This window comes from Salmo salar, chromosome 22 (assembly GCF_965601325.2).
Source record: "Salmo salar chromosome 22, fSalSal1, whole genome shotgun sequence".
In the NCBI taxonomy this organism is placed as follows: domain Eukaryota; kingdom Metazoa; phylum Chordata; class Actinopteri; order Salmoniformes; family Salmonidae; genus Salmo; species Salmo salar.
This window is the reverse complement of record NC_138312.1, coordinates 60,706,523-60,731,194: the sequence shown is the minus strand read 5'-3', so window position 1 is coordinate 60,731,194 and position 24,672 is coordinate 60,706,523. Positions and strand designations below refer to the sequence as shown.

Below are 24,672 nucleotides of genomic sequence, written 5' to 3'. Positions count from 1 at the left end.
ATTAGGCTATATCTTTACATTAAAAACCAAAGTATGTCAGATTAAACAGAGATTCCAATTCATTTAATACCCCCTCTTGACTTAAGAATCTGACTTTGAAACATGGAAGTATTTTAGATTAGCAGAAAGTATAACCCAAAAACGAAGTCTTTATTAGCCTACTCTGTTGTTCATGTTTTGTGTTGCCATGGACAACTGATAGGGCTCATTGCTTAGAGTTGATAAATAAAACCTGTTCTCGGAATGGCGTGCTTTGAGCACTACCGAAAAGTGTTATTTGCACGTGGAAAATGTATACCATATATGATGCGTTTGCTGTAGGCCTATTGTTTACCTTTTTTGTTGGTTGACACTTTGATGTCTCGATAATTTGCAGCTGTATCTCAGTACTAGAGGTGTCATTACAGCCACCCTGGTTCAAATCCAGGCTGTATCACAACCGGCCGTGATTGGCAGTCCCATAGGGCGGCGCACAATTGGGCCAGCCGTCGTCCGATGTAGGCCTGTCATTGTAAAATAAGAATTTGTTCTTAACTGACTTGCCTGGTTAAAAAAAAAAAAAAGGTTCAAATTTAAGAAAATAAATATCAAAAGAGTTTGAGCATGTGTCCATTAGGCCTAAGGATTATTGTTGTTGTTGAATAAGCCTTGAATACAGTGAGCAATAAAAGCCCCACTCGTGGTTCTTACATTTTTAGTCATTTAGCAGACGCTCTTATCCAGAGCAACTTACAGTACAGAATGCACACATTTCATACATTTTTTCCCCGTACTGGTCCCCCGTGGGAATCGAACCCACAACCCTGGTGTTGCAAACACCATGCTCTACCATCTGAGCTACAGGTATGGAGTACATTAACCATGGAGGAGTTCAGGAGGGTTCTAGTCCATTTCAACTGGAGGGGGGGGCCAAGCTGGGGCCAGTTGTACTGTTAGATGGGGCCAGTTACATTAGACGTTGTTGTCATGTCGTTTGGCATGTGGTTTTGATACTGTTGTGTTCCGTCTAAAGCCGTCCCTCTAGAAAATGTGTGGGTTAAATTAGTGTTCCGCGTTGCCACTGTCTAATAACGGATGTAAAAAAAAAAAGAACGATAGCAAAAATGAGTTATGTCAAAATTCTTTCATACTCCACATTTAGGGGGGGCGACAAGGGGGTCCAAAATTGTTGTCACAGGGGGCACTGCCCCACCCCCCAGAACCACTAGTGTCTCCCTCAAAATGTATATTCCATAGGCTGGGATCCCGCGCTTATGCAGCTGTTGCAAGAGTGCATTATACACCGGTTGTCCACTGGTGTCAAAAACAATGATTGATAAGCAGCTTAAACTTCTTAAATTCAACCATTATTGGGTTAAATCATTAAATTTAAATAAATAAATTAGGCCCTAATCTATGGATTTCACATGACTGGGCAGGGAAGCAGCCATGAGTGGGCTGGGAGGGCATTGGCCCACCCACAGGGGAGCCAGGCCCACCCACAGGGGAGCCAGGCCCAGCCAATCAGAATTAGTTTTCCCCCACAAAAGTACTTTAGACAGACAGAAATACTCCACAGAGTCAGTCCAGCACACACACAACACACCTACACACCTACACGCACACACACACACACACGCAGATAATCCACAACAACCACAATCCGTAAGGCGCAAATAGCTAAATGAGATGGCAGCAGTGTGATTCACATCAATGCGCTATGTAGATATCAATAATAAGTGATATCCGTATCGCCGTAGACTACACCACTGCTGTCATCCTTTACCTCCAAGCCTTTATTTAAATTGGATGTTTAATCTCTGAATGCCGACAGCAGTCGCACCATTGGAAGACATAGCTTGGACTGTAGCCTATAAAAGCCCATTCCTGCTCTTTTCTGGTCTCTGATTGGTGGTCATCATTTGGTGTATCATCATTAGTGGTCTCTGATTGGTGGTCATCATTTGGTGTATCATCATTAGTGGTCTCTGATTGGTGGTCATCATTTGGTGTATCATCATTAGTGGTCTCTGATTGGTGGTCATCATTTGGTGTATCATCATTAGTGGTCTCTGATTGGTGGTCATCATTTGGTGTATCATCATTAGTGGTCTCTGATTGGTGGTCATCATTTGGTGTGTCATCATTAGTGGTCTCTGATTGGTGGTCATCATTTGGTGTGTCATCATTAGTGGTCTCTGATTGGTGGTCATCATTTGGTGTGTCATCATTAGTGGTCTCTGATTGGTGGTCATAATTTGGTGTATCATCATTAGTGGTCTCTGATTGGTGGTCATCATTTGGTGTGTCATCATTAGTGGTCTCTGATTGGTGGTCATCATTTGGTGTGTCATCATTAGTGGTCTCTGATTGGTGGTCATCATTTGGTGTGTCATCATTAGTGGTCTCTGATTGGTGGTCATCATTTGGTGTGTCATCATTAGTGGTCTCTGATTGGTGGTCATCATTTATTGTGTCATCGTAGTGGTCTCTGATTGGTGGTCATCATTTGGTGTGTCATCGTAGTGGTCTCTGATTGGTGGTCATCATTTGGTGTGTCATCATTAGTGGTCTTTTGTTCTTAACTGACTTGCCTAGTTAAATAAAGGTTAAATAAAAATAAAAATATATTTTTTAAAATTACTCGACCACCCAATCTTCCGACGAGCACTCTAGCCATAAGGCCACTGAGATGGTCATTGGTCTGTCTGTTTCATGCCTATGTATTCTCTGTGTTTCCATTCCTATGTATTCTCTGTGTTTCCATTCCTATGTAATCTCTCTGTATGTCCATGCCTATGTAATCTCTCTGTTTGTCCATGCTTATGTAATCTCTCTGTATGTTCTGCAGGTATTGGCTATGCGACCCAGGTGATCGTGGCCCATTTGAATGTGTATTATGTGGTTATCCTGTCCTGGGCTATCTTCTACCTGTTCAACTGCTTTACCACGGAGCTACCCTGGGCCTCGTGTGATCACTACTGGAACACAGGTGAGAACACACCTGTTCAGGTGAGACCCATAATGCATCCTGCTTCACCTGGGTCCTAGTTATTAAAAGAAAAATAAGAAAGTTTAATAGTTTATTCTATTCTAGTCTATTCTATTCTATTCTAGACTTACCATCTACCTCCACGTTGTTCAATACTGAATATGTTCACTGTCGGTTTCCTTGTAGAGAACTGTGTGGATTTCCAGAGGAACGGCACCAATTTCACCTTCAACCCCAACGCCACCTCACCTGTCGTAGAGTTCTGGGAGTGAGTACATTGTTTTATAATATATACATACTGTATGTATAGTATCAGCATCCAGGCTGTATCACAACCGGTCGTGATTGGGAGTCCCATAGGACGGCGCATAATTGGCCCAGCGTCGTCCGGGTTTGGCCGGTGTAGTGCCGTCATTGTAAGTAAGAATTTGTCCTTAACCGACTTGCCTAGTTAAATAAAGGTTACATAAAAAAAATTACAAATTAAAATTATATTTATATTGATACTGCACGTATAGCTGAACTATACTATACTATATAGCTGAACTATACTATACTATATAGCTGAACTATACTATACTATACTATATAGCTGTACTATACTATACTGTACTGTATAGCTGAACTATACTATATAGCTGAACTATACTATACTGTACTGTATAGCTGAACTATACTATACTATATAGCTGAACTATACTATATAGCTGAACTATACTATACTATATAGCTGTACTATACTATACTATATAGCTGAACTATACTATACTATATAGCTGTACTATACTATACAATACTATATAGATGTACTATACTATACTATATAGCTGAACTATACTATACTATACTATACTGTATAGCTGTACTATACTATATTATACTATATAGCTGTACTATACTATACTATATAGCTGAACGATACTATACTGTATAGCTGAACTATACTATACTGTATAGCTGTACTATACTATACTATATAGCTGAACTATACTATACTATATAGCTGTACTATACTATACTATACTATATAGCTATACTATACTATACTATATAGCTGTACTATACTATACTATATAGCTGACCTATACTATACTATATAGCCGTACTATACTATACTATACTATACTATATAGCTGAACTATACTATACTATACTATATAGCTGTACTATACTATATAGCAGAACTATACTGTACTGTACTGTGCTGTATAGCTGTACTATACTATAATATATAGCTGAACTATACTACACTATATGACTGAACTATACTGTACTATATAGCTGAACTATACTATACTATATAGCTGTACTATACTATATTATATAGCTGTACTATACTATACTATATAGCTGTACTATACTATACTATATAGCTGTACTATACTATACTGTATGGCTGAACTATACTATACTATACTGTACTATACTGTACTATACTGCATGGCTGAACTATACTATACTATATAGCTGAACTATACTATACTGTATAGCTATACTATACTATACTGTATGTATGCTGCTGACTAACTATACCATACTGTATGGCTGAACTATACTACACTATATACCTGTACTATACTATACTATACTATACTATATAGCTGTACTATACTATATAGCTGAGCTATACTATATAGCTGAGCTATACTATATAGCTGAACTATACTGTACTATATAGCTGAACTATACTGTACTATATAGCTGAACTATACTATACTATATAGCTGAACTATACTATACTATATAGCTGAACTATACTATACTATATAGCTGTACTATACTATACTGTACTGTATAGCTGAACTATACTATACTATATAGCTGTACTATACTATACTGTATAGCTGTACTATACTATACAATACTATATAGATGTACTATACTATATAGCTGAACTATACTATACTATACTATATAGCTGTACTATACTATACTATACTATACTATACTATATAACTGTACTATACTATACTATATAGCTGAACTATACTATACTGTATAGCTGTACTATACTATACAATACTATATAGATGTACTATACTATACTATATAGCTGAACTATACTATACTATACTATATAGCTGTACTATACTATACTATACTATACTATACCATACTATACAGCTATACTATACTATACTATACTATAGAGCTGTACTATACTATACTATATAGCTGTACTATACTATACTATACTATATAGCTGAACTATACTATACTGTATAGCTGAACTATACTATACTGTATAGCTGTACTATACTACACTATATGGCTGAACTATACTGTACTATATAGCTGAACTATACTATACTATATAGCTGTACTATACTATATTATATAGCTGTACTATACTATACTATATAGCTGTACTATACTATACTATATAGCTGTACTATACTATACTGTATGGCTGAACTATACTATACTATACTATACTGTACTATACTGTACTATACTGCATGGCTGAACTATACTATACTATATAGCTGAACTATACTATACTGTATAGCTATACTATACTATACTGTATGTATGCTGCTGACTAACTATACCATACTGTATGGCTGAACTATACTATACTATATACCTGTACTATACTATACTATATAATACTATATAGCTGTACTATACTATATAGCTGAGCTATACTATATAGCTGAACTATACTGTACTATATAGCTGAACTATACTGTACTATATAGCTGAACTATACTATACTATATAGCTGAACTATACTATACTATATAGCTGAACTATACTATACTATATAGCTGTATTATACTATACTGTACTGTATAGCTGAACTATACTATACTATACTATACTATATAACTGAACTATACTATATAGCTTAACTATACTATGCTATATAGCTGTACTATACTATACTATATAGCTGAACTATACTATACTATATAGCTGTACTATACTATACTGTATAGCTGTACTATACTATACAATACTATATAGATGTACTATACTATATAGCTGAACTATACTATACTATACTATATAGCTGTACTATACTATACTATACTATACTATACTATATAGCTGTACTATACTATACTATATAGCTGAACTATACTATACTGTATAGCTGTACTATACTATAAAATACTATATAGATGTACTATACTATACTATATAGCTGAACTATACTATACTATACTATATAGCTGTACTATACTATACTATACTATACTATACTATACTATATAGCTATACTATACTATACTATACTATATAGCTGTACTATACTATACTATATAGCTGTACTATACTATACTATATAGCTGAACTATACTATACTATACTATGCTATATAGCCGTACTATACTATACTATACTATATAGCTGAACAGTACCATACTATACTATATAGCTGTACTATACTATATAGCAGAACTATACTGTACTGTACTGTATAGCTGTACTATACTATAATATATATCTGAACTATACTACACTATATGGCTGAACTATACTGTACTATATAGCTGAACTATACTATACTATATAGCTGTACTATACTATATTATATAGCTGTACTATACTATACTATATAGCTGTACTATACTATACTGTATGGCTGAACTATACTATACTATTCTATACTATACTATACTGTACTGTACTATACTGCATGGCTGAACTATACTATACTATATAGCTGAACTATACTATACTGTATAGCTATACTATACTATACTATACTATACTATACTGTATGTATGCTGCTGACTAACTATACCATACTGTATGGCTGAACTATACTATACTATATACCTGTACTATACTATACTATACTATACTATATAGCTGTACTATACTATATAGCTGAACTATACTATACTATATAGCTGAACTATACTGTACTATATAGCTGAACTATACTGTACTATATAGCTGAACTATACTGTACTATATAGCTGAATTATACTGTACTATATAGCTGAACTACACCGTACTGTATGGCTGAACTATACTGTACTATATAGCTGAACTATACTATATAGCTGAACTATACTATACTATATAGCTGTACTATACTTTACTATATAGCTGTACTATACTATACTATATAGCTGTACTGTACTATACTTTACTATATAGCTGTACTATACTATACTATACTATATAGCTGTACTGTACTATACTATATAGCTGAACTATGCTATACTATACTATATAGCTGTTCTGTACTATACTATATAGCTGTACTATACTATACTATACTATATAGCTGTACTATACTATACTGTATAGCTGAACTATGCTGTACTATATAGCTGAACTATACTATACTATATAGCTGAACTATACTGTACTATATAGCTGTACTACACCATACTATATAGCTGTACTACACCATACTGTATGGCTGAACTATACTGTACTATATAGCTGAACTATACTGTACTATATAGCTGAACTACACCATACTGTATGGCTGAACCATACTGTACTATATAGCTGAACTACACCATACTGTATGGCTGACTAACTACACCATACTGTATGGCTGACTAACTACACCATACTGTATGACTGAACTATACTGTACTATATAGCTGAACTATACTGTACTATATAGCTGTACTACACCATACTGTGTGGCTGAACTACTCTTCCTGGGGTTTATTATGGCTCCCAATTAGTTCCTGCCAAGGCAGCAGCTACTCTTCCTGGGGTTTATTATGGATCCCCATTAGTTCCTGCCAAGGCAGCAGCTACTCTTCCTGGGGTTTATTATGGATCCTCATTAGTTCCCGTCAAGGCAGCAGCTACTCTTCCTGGGGTTTATTATGGATCCTCATTAGTTCCTGCCAAGGCAGCAGCTACTCTTCCTGGGTTTTTTTATGGATCCTCGTTAGTTCCTGCCAAGGCAGCAGCTACTTTTCTAGGGGTCCAGCAACATTAAGGCAGTTATATACAATTGTAATTATTACATGACATTACATTGAAAAACACTTTACCCAATACATTTAGTGTGTTCCCTCAGGCCACTACTCTACTATCACATATCTACAGTACAACATCCATGTGTACGTGTGTGTAGAGTGCGTGTTTTATCATGTGAACCTGTGACTGTGCCTGTGTGTGTGTCTCTTCACAGTCCCCGCTGTTCCATAAGGTGTATTTTCATATTTTTGTTGTTGCTTGCATCAGTTACCTGATGTGGAATAGAGTTCCATGTAGTCATGGCTCTATGTAGTACTGTGCACCTCCAATAGTCTGTTCTGGACTTGGGGATTGTGAAGAGACCTTTGGTGGCATGTTTTGTGGGGTATGCTGGGTGTCCGAGCAGTGTGCTAGTAATTTAAACAGACTCTTCGGTGCATTCAGCATGTCAACAAAAAAAGGTAGTGATGAAGTCAATCTCTCTTCCACATGAGCCATGAGAGATTTAGATCCATATTATTAATGTTAGTTCTCCGTGTACATTTAAGGGCCAGCCGTGCTGCCCTGTTCTGAGACAAGTGCAATTTACTGAGGTCTCACTTTGTGGCACCTGACCACACGACTGCGCAGTTGTCCAGGTGCGACAAAAATAGAGCCTGTAGGACCTGCCTTGTTGATAGTGTTGTTAAAAAGGCGGAGCAGTCCTTCATTATGGACAAAGATTGAAAAAAGTAAGGTGCCTAGACAGCTGCCCTGGGGAATTCCTGAATCTACTTGGATTATGTTGGAGAGGCTTCTATTAAAAAATACCCTCTGTGTTCCGTTAGACAGGTAACTATTTATCCACAATATAGCAGGGTAAAACCATAACAAATACGTCTTTCCATCAGCGGACTAGATCGAAAATGTCAAAACCACACTGAAATCTAACAAAACAGCTCCCACAATCTTTTTATCATCAATTTCTCTCAGCCAATCATCAGTCATTTGTGTAAGTGCCGTGATTGTTGAACGTCCTTCTTTATAAGCGTTCTGAAAGTCTGTTGTCAGTTTTATTTTTTTTACAGTAAAATAGCATTGTATCTGGTCAAACACCATTTTTTCCCAAAAAGTTTACTAAGGATTGGCAACAGGCTGATTGGCTATTTGAGACAGTAAAGGAGGCTTTACTATTCTTGGGTAGAGGAATTACTTTTGCTTCCCTCCAGGCCTGAGGACACACACTTTCTAGTTGACTTAAATTGAAGATATGGCATATAGGAGTGTCAATATCGTAAGTTATTATCCTCAGTAATTTTTCATCCAAGTTGTCAGACCCCGGCAGCTTGTCATTGTTGATAGACAACAATAATTTGTTCACTTCTTCCACACTCACTTTACAGAATTCAGATTTACAATGCTTGTCTTTCATAATTTAATCAGTTATACTTGGATGTGTAGTGTCAGCGTTTTGTTGCTGGCATGCCATGCCTAAATTTGCTAATCTTGCCGAAAAAAAAAATTATTAAAATAATAGGAAATATAAGTGGGTTTTGTGATGAATGAGCAATGATAAGGGAGCTGAGTTTGCCTTTTTGCCCAAAATGTCATTTAAGGTGCTTCAAAGCTTTTTACTGTCATTCTTTATGTCATTTATCTTTGTTTCATAGTATAGTTTCTTCTTATTTTTATTCAGTTTAGTCACATGATTTATCAATTTGCAGTACCTTTGCCAATCGGTTGTGTAGACAGACTTTTTTGCCATTCCTTTTGCATCATCGCTCTCAACCATACCATTTTTAATTCCTCATCAATCCACAGGGATTTAACTGTTTTTACAGTCATTTTCTTAATCGGTTTATGCTTATTAGTAACTGGAATAAGCAATTTCATAAATGTGTCAAGTGCAGCGTCTGGTTGCTCCTCATTACACACCACAGACCAACAAATATTCTTTACATCAACAACATAGGAATCACTACTAAAGTTATTTTACGACCTCTTATACACTATATTAGGCCCAGTCTTTGAAACGTTGGTTTTCCTAGATATGGCTACTATATTGTGATCACTACATCCAATGGATCTGGATACTGCTTTAAAGCACATTTCTGCAGCATTAGTAAATATGTGATCCATACATGTTGATGATTTCATTCCTGTGCTGTTTGTAACTACCCTGGTAGGTTGACTGATTACCTGATTTGCAGGTTGCAGGCACTGGTTACAGTTTGAAGTTTTTTCTTGAGTGGGCAGTTTGATGAAACCCAGTCAATATTTAAATCACCCAGAAAATATACTTCTCTTTTGATATCACATACATTATCAAACATTTCACACATGTTATCCAGATACTGACTGTTAGCACTTGTTGGTCTATAGCAGCTTCACACCAGAATGGGCTTTAGGAGAGGCAGATGAACCTGTAGCCATATGACTTCAACAGAATTTAACATTAGATCGCCTCGAAGCGTTATAGGAATGTGGTACTGAATATAAACAGCAACACCTCCACCGTTGGAATTTCTGTCTTTTCTGTAGATGTTATAACCATGTATTGCTACCACTGTATCATCAAATGTATTATCTAAGTGAGTTTCAGAGATTGTCAGAATCTGCCATCTGTTGCTAGCAAAGTATTGATTTCATGAACCTTATTTCTTAAGCTACATATGTTAACGTGGGCTATTTTTAACACTTTTCTGGGATTCTTGATTGTTTTCATTGCTTTACTGGGAAGCGTATCAGAAGTAGACATGCTTATGTTATTGATGTTTAGTGCAGGGTGAGCTGCACACAGTGGACTTCCTACTAGGGCACACCGCCTCAGTGCTAACAGTATAACTCTGGTTCATAGGCACATAATTACTGCGTACAATAGCTGTAGGGTCAACAGAGGCATTCAGTGCAGTTAGAGGGACATAAATTAGATTACCTACATTGTGTCTTCCAACACACCTGGGATAATGTACATTTGCTGGAGCATTATGATGACTCAGTTTCACAATGGTAGGGATTAACTGAGCTGGTTTTGGGTCATTGGTAAGTCATTGTCTCAACACAGCCTTATAATGCTGTGAAAGGATCCAGGAACCCAAATGATTTGGGTGGATCCCATTCTCCTTATTAAACAAGCTTTGATTCCAGAAGGTATCAAAATTGACAGCACATGTTAACCACATGTATTAGTCTCGTAGCCAGTTATGGAGGCCTAACCGTCTGCTGAACTGTTCATTGCCATGATTTAGGGAGGGCAGCGGGCCAGATATTATGGGGCGTTTGTTGGTGTCAAGCAGAGAACCAATCAGTTCTGTAAAATCCATCTTCAGCTGTCCTTCATAATGTCCTTGAATCCCACATTAACTATGATAGACTCAATTTCCTAATGCAGGTTTAAAATGTTTGGGAGCAGCTAATTGATGTCCTGTACTCGTGCTCCTGGATACCACAACGTTTTAGTTTCAGGGACTGAGACATTTCTCACCGTTGAACTGTCCAATACAACTGATGGAGAGGGGGATGGAAGAAATCTACCCATTCCTACCCCTCACACAATTTGTTGAACCTTTCACTGGCCCACGAGAAGCAGGATAGCGTAGGCCCGCTGCTCCTGGCGATAGGTCCAGTCCTCCCACAGCAGGAAGTGCCCCATCAAATCCATAGAGAGGGAAAGGAGCCGAACTCTAAGCCTCTGCTGGAGTCAGAGTAGTCGGAGTCAACACAGCCGTCGCAGACACAGGCAGTCCCAGAGATGAAGGCACAGGCACCAAGCTATTCCTCATGTCAATCTGCGCCGAACCTGGAACATTGGAACTCCGGATTGTCAATATTGTCCCGCGTAAGAGCGTAGTAAACACAGCTTCTACAACGCTGGAGACGTTTGTTAGCTATTCGAGGCGAAGCGAGCTCCATTGTAACCTAGATAGCTGTATCCCTGTGGCTACTGTAAGTGTAGCCAGCCAGCAGATTTAAAGTCAATTCCATTTCAAATTCCAGTCAATTCAGGAAGTACAATGAATTTACAATTCCAATAATATTCAATGCTTTTCAATTAGCAAAATTTGGAATTGGAATTTGGTTTTACTTCGTGAATTGACTGGAATTGAAACGGAATTGACCCCAAATCCTGGGCTCCAGTACATTAGTGTATATGTAGACAGCCTACTGTTGGTTTGGCTACAATACTCCGGTAAAACTGAGGGAAACTCAGTGTGCAACCCAAGAGCACTGACAACAATTTGCTGTAGCCTACAATTGACATACTTAACCATTTCCCTAATAATTTGTCAGTCATTTTAAATTGTTCTATGTCTACCAGCGTCAGTGGAGCTCTTGCACAGCCAGAGATGTTATGATGTGGAGACAAATCTGCTCGTGTCAGCATGTTGTGTTGTTGGGAGCAGGATTCCTGTTTGGCTGCCAAAGGGCAGGCGGCCATAGAGGAGATGGCAAGGCTACTGTATCACTGCGAGGCTCTGCCCCAAATGTCACACTATTCCCTATATAGTGCACTACCCATAGGGCCTTGATCAAATGTTGTGCACTATATAGGGAATAGGGTGTGTTTTGGGACACACAGGTAGCCTATGATATCTCTCTGAACCTGGACAATCGTTGACCCGGCTATAGGAGCGATGCCAAACAGCTAGCGAACGCTGATAGTCATCTACTCTAGGAGCAGGTTGAGTCAAAGTACCGTAGCAAAACCCTGTTTGGTTACCTGGCTTATCACATCACATTCAGAGGTTAGCCTATCCTATGGTTAGCCTATTCAGAGGTTAGCCTATTCAGAGGTTATCCTATGCTATGGTTAGCCTATTCAGAGGTTATCCTATGCTATGGTTAGCCTATTCAGAGGTTATCCTATGCCATGGTTAGCCTATTCAGAGGTTAGCCTATGCTATGGTTAGCCTATTCAGAGGTTAGCTTATTCAGAGGTTAGCCTATGCTATGCTTAGCCTATTCAGAGGTTAGCCTATGCTACGGTTAGCCTATTCAGAGGTTAGCCTATGCTATGGTTAGCCTATTCAGAGGTTAGCCTATGCTATGGTTAGCCTATTCAGAGGTTATCCTATCCTATGGTTTGCCTATTCAGAGGTTAGTCTATGCTATGGTTAGCCTATTCAGAGGTTAGCCTATACTATGGTTAGCCTATTCAGAGGTTAGACTATGCTATGGTTAGCCTATTCAGAGGTTAGCCTATGCTATGGTTAGCCTATTCAGAGGTTAGCCTATGCTACTGTAGCTCTCCGAGATTGAGCCAGAGTAGGAGTTTGAATCGGCTGGCTAACCAGTTTCCTACCCTTTTACAGATGCATTACCTTCATTTGATCGTCCTGTTGTTGCAGGAATTTTCCTGCGCAGCTGGAAATGCAAACTTGTAGTGTATTCAATAGTTTGTAATTTCCACTTTAGAATTTCAGACATGATTTGCCCTAACGAAAAAATGTATCAACCCCTACAAAACATGTCCATTAATTATAATCTACAATTCACATTTCCTGTTGCTGCAGGTTTATTTATCTGCTGTGAGAAACTGGCTCAAATGACGACATGGCATCTGTACTATAATCTGGTGTTCATGGAGAATTGACAACAACTAAGTGTTGTGTAAGTGGCAGTATACTTGTTTCATGCTACTTACAGTATAGTCATGTCACATTTTACAGTATACTAGTTTCATGCTACTTACACTATCGTGATGTCACATTTTACAGTATACTTGTTTCATGCTACTTACAGTATCGTCATGTCACATTTTACAGTATACTTGTTTCATGCTACTTACAGTATCGTCATGTCACATTTTACAGTATACTTTTTTCATGCTACTTACAGTATAGTCATGTCACATTTTACAGTATACTAGTTTCATGCTACTTACAGTATCGTGATGTCACATTTTACAGTATACTTGTTTCATGCTACTTAGAGTATCGTCATGTCACATTTTAGAAAGTGTTGTTAGTTTTGTGAGGTCAGCATTGTCCCTTCATGGACTCCATGGCAGCCATATTGAAGTCACTTGGTATTCTCTGTGGATGTCTTTCTGGCCTGGTCCCAAACCTTAAGAGTTGAACCAGGGCCAGACTGGTCCCGAATCTGCATGTGATATCTTGCCAACGCTTATGGTCATTGACATGCATGACAACTCGACTATAGATCACAAACTGATCTGGGACCAGTCATGCCAAATGGCACTTTAACAGATCTGGGACCAGTGTGGCCCTAGTTCAACTCTTATGGTCATTGTCATGCCAAACAGCACTTTAACAGATCTGGGACCAGTGTGGCCCTAGTTCAACTCTTAAGGTCATTGTCATGCCAAACAGCACTTTAACAGATCTGGGACCAGTGTGGCCCTAGTTCAACTCTTAAGGTCATTGTCATGCCAAACAGCACTTTAACAGATCTGGGACCGGGCTAGAGCCAGCTCTGGCATTTGATTCTTGTTCAGGCAGGACCCCAGCGGCACTGGAAGACTTATTAGCTGCCACTCCAACCCCAGAGTAGTGAAAGAACGAGACTGGTTTCAACAGTGTTCTGCCCTGGGCCATGGGTTCTCTGGGTACTGGGCCCTGGGTTCTCTGGGCCCTGGATTCTCTGGGTACTGGGCCCTTGGTTCTCTGGGTACTGGGCCCTGGATTCTCTGGGTACTGGACCCTGGATGGGTACTGAGCCCTGGGTTCTCTGGATTCTCTGGGTACTGGACTCTGCGTTCTCTGGATTCTCTGGGTACTGGGCCCTGGGTTCCCAGGGTACTGGGCCCTGGGTTCTCTGGATACTGGGCCCTCGGTTCTCTGGGTACTGGGCCCTGGGTACTGGGCCCTGGGTTCACTGGGTACTAGGCCCTGGGTACTCTGGGTTTTCTGGGTACTGGGCCCTGGGTTCCCTGGGTACTGGGCCCTAGGTTCTCTAGGTACTGGGTTCCCTGCGTACTGGGCCCTGGGTTCTCTGGGTACTGGGCCCTGGGTTCCCTGGGTACTGGGCCCTGGGTACCCTGGGAACTGGGCCATGGGTTCTCTGGGTACTGGGCCCTGGGTTCTCTGGGTACTGGGTTCCCTGCATACTGGGCCCTGGGTTCCCTGGGTACTGGGCCCTGGGTTCTCTGGGTACTGGGTTCCCTGCGTACTGGGCCCTGGGTTCTCTGGGTACTGGGCCCTGGGTGCCCTGGGTACTGGGCCCTGGGTTCTCTGGGTGCTGGGCCCTGGGTTCCCTGGGTACTGGGCCCTGGGTACCCTGGGAACTGGGCCATGGGTACCCTGGGAACTGGGCCATGGGTTCTCTGGGTACTGGGCCCTGGGTTCTCTGGGTACTGGGTTCCCTGCATACTGGGCCCTGGGTTCCCTGGGTACTGGGCCCTGGGTTCTCTGGGTACTGGGTTCCCTGCGTACTGGGCCCTGGGTTCTCTGGGTACTGGGCCCTGGGTTCTCTGGGTACTGGGTTCCCTGTGTACTGGGCCCTGGGTTCTCTGGGTACTGGGTTCCCTGCGTACTGGGCCCTGGGTTCTCTGGGTACTGGGCCCTGGGTTCCCTGGGTACTGGGCCCTGGGTTCTCTGGGTACTAGGCCCTGGGTTCTCTGGGTACTGGTTTCTGGGTGGGGGAACACATAGATGATCAATGACCAGGGTTGGACCCAGATTGCTACGGGCCTCTCTCTCTCTCACTGTAGACACAGACACTCAATCAGTTAATCACCTAATTGATAACGCACATGAAATATGTCACGATAGGTCAGTATGTCCTGGGCAGGGTTGGGGGTCAATTCCATTTCACAGAAAACCCCAATTGAAATGCAATTGATCGCCAACCATGGTTTAGGATGTCATGTCTAATGTTAAACAACATTAAAGATTTCTTTATAGAGATATTTTATTAATTGTGTGTCTTTCCTGATATGTTTTTTTGTTGTTGTTGTTGCTCGAACAGACGTCGTGTCCTCAAGATCTCCAGTGGGATTGAACACATCGGGAAGCTACGCTGGGAACTGGCTCTGTGTCTGGCTCTGGCTTGGGTCATCTGCTACTTCTGCATATGGAAAGGGCCCAAATCCACCGGAAAGGTAGAAAAACAAAAATATTTAGTTATAACAGTCAATCCGTATTGCGGAAGATTGCCTTTAGATTTCGATCGAGCTATGAAGCAGATCTTTCTCGATACTTCCTGGATACGGTATTGAATTGAGTTACATGGAAGGTTCTGGAACTCTTTGAACAGGACTTCACTCATGGTGACAACATCACCGCAATATCTTACCTGTAGTGTGACATGGGAATGTGTGGGGGCGGGGCAATGATTTGGGTAATACCTGTTACAAAGAAAGCTCTGTATATTCTTCTTCCTGTGTTAAGGGTGCTCTTTCCTCTTAACTCTGTCCTCTACCCAGAATGCACCTCTTCTCCTTATACTGGCCCCTCTCCTAGCCACTGCCAACATCCAGCCAGAGAACCCCAGCCTCTCTCAAATCAAATCAAATTTTATTTGTCACATGCGCCAAATGCAACAGGTGTAGACCTTACAGTGAAATACTTACTTACGAGCCCTTAACCAACAATGCAGTTTAAAAAAATACGGATAAGAATAAGAAATAAAAGTAACAAGTAATTAAAGAGCAGCAATAAAATAACAATAGTGAGACTATATACAGGGGGTACCGGTACAGAGTCAATGTGCGGGGGCACTGATGTCGAAGAAAATTGAGATAATATATACATGTAGGTAGAGTTATTAAAGTGACTATGCATTGATAATAACAGACAGTAGCAGAAGCGTAGAGGGGGGGGTGCAATGCAAATAGTCTGTGTAGCCATTTGGTTAGATGTTCAGGAGTCTTATGGCTTGGAGGTAGAAGCTGTTTAGAAGCCTCTTGGACCTAGACTTGGTGCTCCGGTACTGCTTACCGTGTGGTAGCAGAGAGAACAGTATATGACTAGGGTAGCTGGAGTCTTTGACCATTTTTAGGGCCTTCCTCTGACACCGCCTGGTATAGAGGTCCTGGATGGCAGGAAGGTTGTCCCCAGTGATGTACTGGGCCATACGCACTACCCTCTGTAGTGCCTTGCGGTCAGAGGCCGAGCAATTGCCGTACCAGGCAGTGATGCAACCAGTCAGGATGCTTTCGATGGTGCAGCTGTAAAACCTTTTGAGGATCTGAGGACCTATGCCAAGTCTTTTCAGTCTCCTGAGGGGGAAAAGGTTTTGTCGTGCCCTCTTCACGACTGTCTTGGTGTGCTTGGACCATGTTAGTTGATTGGTGATGTGGACGCCGAGGGACTTGAAGCTCTGAACCTGCTCCACTACAGCCCCGTCGATGAGAATGGGGGCGTGCTCTGTCCTCCTTTTCCTGTAGTTCACAATCATCTCCTTTGTCTTGATCACATTGAGGGAGAGGTTATTGTCCTGGCACCACCCTGCCAGGTCTCTGACCTCCTCCCTATAGGCTGTCTCATCGTTGTCGGTGATCAGGCCTACCACTGTTGTGTCGTCGGCAAACTTAATGATGGTGTTGGAGTCGTGCCTGGCCGTGCAGTCATGACTTAACAGGGAGTACAGGAGGGGACTGAGCACGCACCCCTGAGGGGCATCCGTGTGGAGGATCAGCGTGGCAGATGTTTTGTTACCTACCCTTATCAACTGGGGCGGCCCGTCAGGAAGTCCAGGATCCAGTTGCAGAGGGAGGTGTTTAGTCCCAGGGTCCTTAGCTTTGTGATGAGCTTTGAGGGCACTATTGTGTTGAACGCTGAGCTGTAGTCAATGAATAGCATTCTCACATAGGTGTTCCTTTTGTCCAGGTGGGAAAGGGCAGTGTGGAGTGCAATAGAGATTGCATCATCTGTGGATCTGTTAGGGAGTTATGCAAATTGGAGTGGGTCTAGGGTTTCTGGGATAGTTGTGTTGATGTGAGCCATGACCAGCCTTTCAATGCACTAAATGGCTACAGACGTGAGTGCTACGGGTCGGTAGTCATTCAGGCAGGTTACCTTAGTGTTCTTGGGCACAGGGACTATAGTGGTCGGCTTGAAACATGATGGTATTACAGACTCGGACAGGGAGAGGTTGAAAATGTCACTGAAGACACTTGCCAGTTGGTCAGCGCATGCTCAGAGTACACACCCTGGTAATCTGTCTGGCCCTGCGGCCTTGTGAATGTTGATCTGTTTGAAGGTCTTACTCACATCGGCTGCGGAGAGCGTGATCACACAGTCTTCCGGAACAGCTGATGCTCTCATGCATGTTTCTGTGTTACTTGCCTCGAAGCGAGCATAAACTTATTTAGCTCGTCTGGTAGGCTCGTGTCACTGGGCAGCTCTCGGCTGTGCTTCCCTTTGTAGTCTGTAATAGTTTGCAAGCCCTGCCACATCCGACGAGCATCGGAGCCTGTGTAGTATTATTATATTATTATTATTATTATTATTACTATTCAATCTTATTCCTGAATTGACGCTTTGCCTGTTTGATGGTTCGTCAGAGGGCATAGCGGAATTTCTTATAAGCTTCCGGATTAGAGTCCCGCACCTTGAAGTGGCAGCCCTATGCTTTAGCTTAGTGCGAATCTTGCCTGTAATCCATGGCTTCTGGTTGGGATATGTACATACAGGCACTGTGGGGACGACGTCATCGATGCACTTATTAATGAAGCCAGTGACAGATGTGGTGTACACCTCAATGCCATCGGAAGAATCCCAAACATATTCCAGTCCGTGCTAGCAAAACAGTCCTGTAGCTTAGCATCTGCTTCATCTGACCATGTTTTTATAGACCAAGTCACTGGTGCTTCCTGCTTTAGTTTTTTGCTTGTCAGCGGGAATCAGGAGGATAGATTTATGGTCAGATTTGCCAAATGGAGGGCAAGGGAGAGCTTTGTATGTGCCTCAGTGTGTGGAGTAAAGGTGGTCTAGAGTTTTTTTTACCCTCTGGTTGCACATTTAACATGCTGATAGAAATTTGGTAAACCGGATTTAAGTTTCCCTGCATTAAAGTCCCCGGCCACTAGGAGCGCCACCTCTGGATGAACGTTTTCCTGTTCGCTTATGGCGGAATATGGCTCATTGAGGTTTTAGTGCCAGCATCGGTCTATGGTGGGATGTAGAGAGCTATGAAAAATACAGATGAAAGCTCTCTAGGTAGATAGTGTGGTCTACAGCTTATCATGAGATACTCTACCTCAGGCAAGCAAAAACCCCTCTCCAAATCAAATCAAATTTTATTGCTCACATATACACATTTTGCAGATGTTATTGCGGGTGGAGTGAAATGCTTGTGTTCCAACAGTGCAGTAATATCTAACAATTCACAACAATACACACATCTAAAAGTAAAAGAATGGAATAAAGAAATATATAAATATTTGTAAGTCACTCTGGATAAGAGCGTCCGCTAAATGACTTAAATGTAAATGTAAATGTAGATCGAGCAATGCCGGCTTGGCATTGACTAAAATACAGTAGAATAGAATACAGTATATACATATGAAATGAGTAAAGCAATATATAAACATTATTAAAGGGACTTAGTGTTCATATCAGGTATGAAGGTAAGACCCAGATGCAGACCGTGTCGAAGTAACAATGTTTATTACAGCAACAGAGGTAAAGGTACAGGACGGCAGGCAGGCTCAGGGGCAGGCAGAGTGGTCAGGCGGGTGGGTACAGGGTCAGGACAGGCAAGGGTCAACTTCCAGAAGGACGAGAAAAGAGAGACTGGGGAAAAGCAGGAGCTGTCACAAAAACAGTGTTTGGGTTGACAAACAAGATGAACTGGCAACAGACAAACAGAGAACACAGGTATAAATACACAGGGGATAATGGGGAAGATGGGCGACACCTGGAGGGGGGTGGAGTCAATCACAAAGACAGGTGAAACAGATCAGGGTGTGACAGTATCCCCCCCTCAAGGGGCACCACCTGGCATCCTACCTGGGTGTATACCTGGTTGACCGGGGTGTCGGCGGTGGAAGGTGATGAGGCCTGGGTCCAGGATGTCTCTAGCGGGGACCCAGCACCTCTCCTCCGGGCCATAACCCTCCCTGTAAACAAGGTAGTTGAAACCCCTGCCCCGTGGTTGAACCCTCCCGGAGGTCCTGGTACTCCGTGGGAATGGCGGAGAGGTCCGGAGCACCTTCCGAGCCCCCAGGAAGACGTCCCGGGGCAGGTTGTCCTAACTTCAGGCAATGGGTATGGCAGAACGGGCTCCAGCCCATGATGGCACCAGTAGACCAATTAATGAGAGGTTTGTGTCGTTGGAGCCAGGAGAATCGCAATACCACAGGAATCAAAGGGGACTTGATAAGCAGGAACTGGATAACCTCGCTGTGGTTCCCCAACATCCGAGGGTTGATGGGAAGGGTGTTGTGGGCGACTCCGCCTATAGAGCGCCCCTCCAGCGCTCTAACGTCCATGGGAATGGAGAGGGGCAGAGTGGCGATGTTCAGCTCGGACGCCAGGCTAGCGTCCAAAAGCTCTCATCAACCCCAGAGTCAATGAGAACCCGGAGAGATTTGGACTTGTCTCCCCACAGCAGAATGGCATGAAAAAGGGTGCGAGTAGGGAAAGCAGGAACGTTCTCCATATGGCCCACTAGAGTACTTGCTCCTACCGGTGAGCCGGGTTTCTTTAAAGGACAAGAGGACACGAAGCTCAAAGACGAGGGCACACTGAGCTAGGGATTCCCAACAGGTGCTCGGCTCTCCATTGAAGCGTTCCGGAGGAGGTAAGCGGGGTTCCCGAGAAGCTTGAGTGACCAATGAGATGGCGCTGCTAGCAGCTGAGTCGCTGAGGAGCTGTGGGGTTACCACCGTCGTAGGCGACCTCCCAGACAACCCGTGGAATTGCTCCAGCAAACTGTCCAAATGCCCGGTCATGGCATTCAGCTAACGTTTGGACCCCCCTCCACAAGGCCACGAAGCATTTCCTCGTGCCTCCCGATGGTGGCTCCGTGGGTGGAGATGGCGTTGCGCAACTGGCCCGGGTCAGCTGGGTCAGTCATGGCCAGTTCATACTATCAGGTATCAAGGTAAGACCCAGATGAAGACCGTGTCGAAGTAACGATGTTTATTAGAGCAACAGGGGCAAAGGTACAGGATGGCAGGCAGGCTCAGGGGCAGGCAGAGTGGTCAGGCGGGTGGGTACAGGGTCAGGACAGGCAAGGGTCAAAAACCAGAAGGATGAGAAAAGAGAGACTGGGGAAAAGCAGGAGCTGACACAAAAACGGTGTTTGGGTTGATAAACAAGATGAACTGGCAACAGACAAATAGAGAACACAGGTATAAATACACAGGGGATAATAGGGAAGATGGGCGACACCTGGATTATTAAAGTGACCAGTGATTCCATGTCTATGTACATGGGGCAGCAGCCTCTAAGGTGCAGGATTGAGTAACCGGGTGGTACCCGGCTAGTGATGGCTGTTTAACATTCTGATGTTTTTCAGACTCTCAGTCCCAGCTTTGATGCAGCTGTACTGTGGTTAATGTCATTGGCTCGTGTGGTTAATGTCCTTGATGATATTTTTGGCATTCCTGTGACATCCGGTGCTGTAGGTGTCCTGGAGGGAAGGCAGTGTGCTCCCGTTGATGCATTGGGCAGACCGCACCACCCTCTGGAATTCCCTGCGGTTGCGGGCGGTGCAGTTACCGTACCAGGCGGTGATACAGCCCGACAGCATGCTCTCAATTGTGCATCTGTAAAAGCTTGTGAGGGTCCTAGGGGCCAAGCTGAATTTCTTCAGCCTCCTGCAGTTGAATAGGTGCTGTTTCAGATTGTCAGTGATGTCCATTATAGATTGTCAGTGATGTGTACGCCGAGGAACTTGAATCTTTCCATCTTCTCCACTGCGTCCCGTCTATGTGGATAGTGGGGTGCTCCCTCTGCTGTTTTCTGAAGTCCACGATCAGCTCCTTCATTTTGTTGACGTTGAGGCAGAGGCGCCAGGGCCCTCACCTCCTCCCTGTAGGCTGTCTCATCATTGTTGGTAATCAGGCCTACTTCTGTTGTTTCGTCTGGAAACTTGATGATTGAGTTCGAGGCGTGCGTGGCCACACAGTCATGGGTGAACAGGGAGTACAGGAGGGGGCTGAGCACGCACCCTTGTGGGGCCCCTGTGTTGAGGATCAGCGAAGTGGAGGTGTTGTTTTCTACCTTCTCCACCTGGGGGCGGCCTGTCAGGAAGTCCAGGACCCAGTTTCACAAGGCAGGGTTGAGACCCAGGCCCCGAGCTTAATGATGAGCTTGGAGGGTACTATTGTTTTGAAGGCTGAGCTATAGTCAATTAACGTCATTCTTACATAGGTATTCCTCTTGTCTTGATGGGATAGGGCAGTGTGCAGTGTGATGGCGATTACATCGTCTGTGTATCTATTGGGGCGGTATGCAAATTGAACTGAGTCTAGGGTGTCCGGTAATGTAGAGGTGATCCTTAACTAGCCTCTCAAAGCACTTCATGATGACAGAAGTGAGTGCTACGGAGCAATAGTCATTGATTTCAGTTACCTTTGCTTTCTTGGGTACAGGAACAATGGTGGACACCTTGAAGCAGGTGGGGACAGCAGACTGGGATAGGGAGAGATTGAATATGTCTGTACACACTCCAGCCAGCTGGTCTGCGCATGCTCTGAGGACGCAGCTTGAGATGCTGTCTGGGCCGGCAGCCTTGCGAGGGTTAACACGCTTCAATGTCTTACTCATGTCTGCCAGGGAGAACGAGAGCCCACAGTCCTTGGGAGCGGGCCGCTGTGGCAGATGAATCAGAATTAGTTGGGTAACATAGATAATTAAGATGTTTTATTTGCATAATATGCTTATGTGTGATACTTGTCATATGTGAATGTATCTGTAAACCATGTGAAGGGATGGCGTGATTAATGGGGAACCAATTACTTGTCTCCACAATGTCTGTGCGCAAGTCACTCCCTCCTTTGGCATTGGGGGAAGGTGTATGGCAGTGTCTGGACCATTGTATGTCCTCTCTGATGTTGCACTTATCTTGGGATAGTGTATGACCTAGAGGCACACTCCCCTCAGTGAGCTTGTCCAGGAGTGGAGTCAAGAGGGGGTTTACTTGAGATGGGAGTATCTACAGTTGTCAATTGATTTATGCCATTGGATGAGATGGTGTTTCTGTTCTATACCGTACCAGGGAGAGACGGTTCCAGTTTGGAGTAGGAGGACCAGACACTGGTCTATACAATGAAAACTGTTGACACAGCAGTTGCTGTCTGATATGTTTTATAGATATCTTTCATACAAAACTTAACCTTGTGACCCATTCTATGTATCTGTGGTTCGTCATGTACGTTGAGAGGGGTGTATCTTGGCTATAAAAGATCTTTGTACTTTTGTGTAATCACTTTTCAATGATTCATGTGAGATAGCGCATTATTGAAAGTCAAAGGGCTTTTGCAAAAAGCTCTTAATTATTAAAGATGTAGTTATAAGTATAACTCTGACTGGTGTGTGAAGTTTGTAACTCTCCTCATTTGGTAATGCAGAAATTAGCCACCACACCGCGTTGGTGGCACTGTGTTATCCTCAAAGCGGGCGAAGAAGGTGTTTAGCTTGTCCGGGAGCAAGACCCTGCCACATACGTCTCATGTCTGAGCCGTTGAATTGCGATTCTACTTTGTCTCTGTACTGATGTTTTGCCTGTTTGATTGCCTTACGGAGGGAATAACTACACTGTTTGTATTCGGCCATATTCCCAGTCACCTTGCCATGGTTAAATACGGTGGTTTGCGCTTTTCAGTTTTGCACGAATGCTGCCATCTATCCACGGTTTTCCTTGTTTGGGTTAGGGTTAGGTTTTAATAGTCACAGTGGGAACAACATCGCCTATACATTTTCTGACAAACTCAGTCACCGTTTCTGTGTATAATCAACCTCCTTGTCCTCTTTCCGTGCCCCTCTCTCCCTGTCCCCCTCTCCGTGCTTTGTCCCCCTTCTCCGTCCCCATCTCCGTGCCTCTCTCCCTGTCTCCCTCTTCAACCTCCCTGTCCCCCTCTCCGTGCCTCTCTTTCCCTGTCCACCTCTTCAACCTCCCTGTCCCCCTCTCCATGCTTTGTCCCCCTTCTCCATCTCCCTCTCCGTGCCTCTCTCTCCCTGTCCCCCTCTCCCACCTCCCTGCCCCCCTCTCCGTGCCCCTCTCTCCCTGTCCCTCTCTCCAACCTCCCTGTCCCCCTCTCCGTGCTTTGTCCCCCTTCTCCGTCCCCATCTCCGTGCCTCTCTCCCTGTCTCCCTCTTCAACCTCCCTGTCCCCCTCTCCGTGCCTCTCTTTCCCTGTCCACCTCTTCAACCTCCCTGTCCCCCTCTCCATGCTTTGTCCCCCTTCTCCATCTCCCTCTCCGTGCCTCTCTCTCCCTGTCCCCCTCTCCCACCTCCCTGCCCCCCTCTCCGTGCCCCTCTCTCCCTGTCCCTCTCTCCAACCTCCCTGCCCCCCTCTCCGTGTCCCTCTCTCCCTGTCCCTCTCTCCAACCTCCCTGTCCCCCTCTCCGTGCCTCTCTTTCCCTGTCCACCTCTTCAACCTCCCTGTCCCCCTCTCCATGCTTTGTCCCCCTTCTCCATCTCCCTCTCCGTGCCTCTCTCTCCCTGTCCCTCTCTCCAACCTCCCTGCCCCCCTCTCCGTGTCCCTCTCTCCCTGTCCCTCTCTCCAACCTCCCTGTCCCCTCTCTGTGCCTCTCTCTCCCTGTCCCCTTCTCCAACCTCCCTGTCCCCCTCTCCATGCCTTGTCCCCTTCCGTCCCCCCTCTCCACGTTCCCTGTTCCCCTCTCTGCGCCTCTCTCTCCCTGTCCCCCTTTCCGTTCTTTGAGCCTCTCCCAGTCCCTTCCA

At 43.5% G+C, this 24,672-nt stretch overlaps 1 protein-coding gene across 3 annotated transcripts in view; it reads left to right on the top strand.

Moving 5' to 3' along the window:
* Positions 1-24,672, top strand: part of slc6a11b (solute carrier family 6 member 11b) — a 68,610-nt gene that overhangs the window by 8,058 nt on the left and 35,880 nt on the right. For 2 of the 3 annotated variants that reach the window (XM_082967725.1, XM_082967724.1), the window contains exons 4-6: positions 2,831-2,971; positions 3,158-3,239; positions 15,785-15,917. In XM_082967725.1, coding sequence (XP_082823851.1) covers positions 2,831-2,971; positions 3,158-3,239; positions 15,785-15,917 — 356 coding nt within the window. Of the gene's footprint in view, positions 1-2,830; positions 2,972-3,157; positions 3,244-15,784; positions 15,918-24,672 lie in introns of those variants that run through there. The other variant, XM_082967726.1, reaches the window with a different exon arrangement.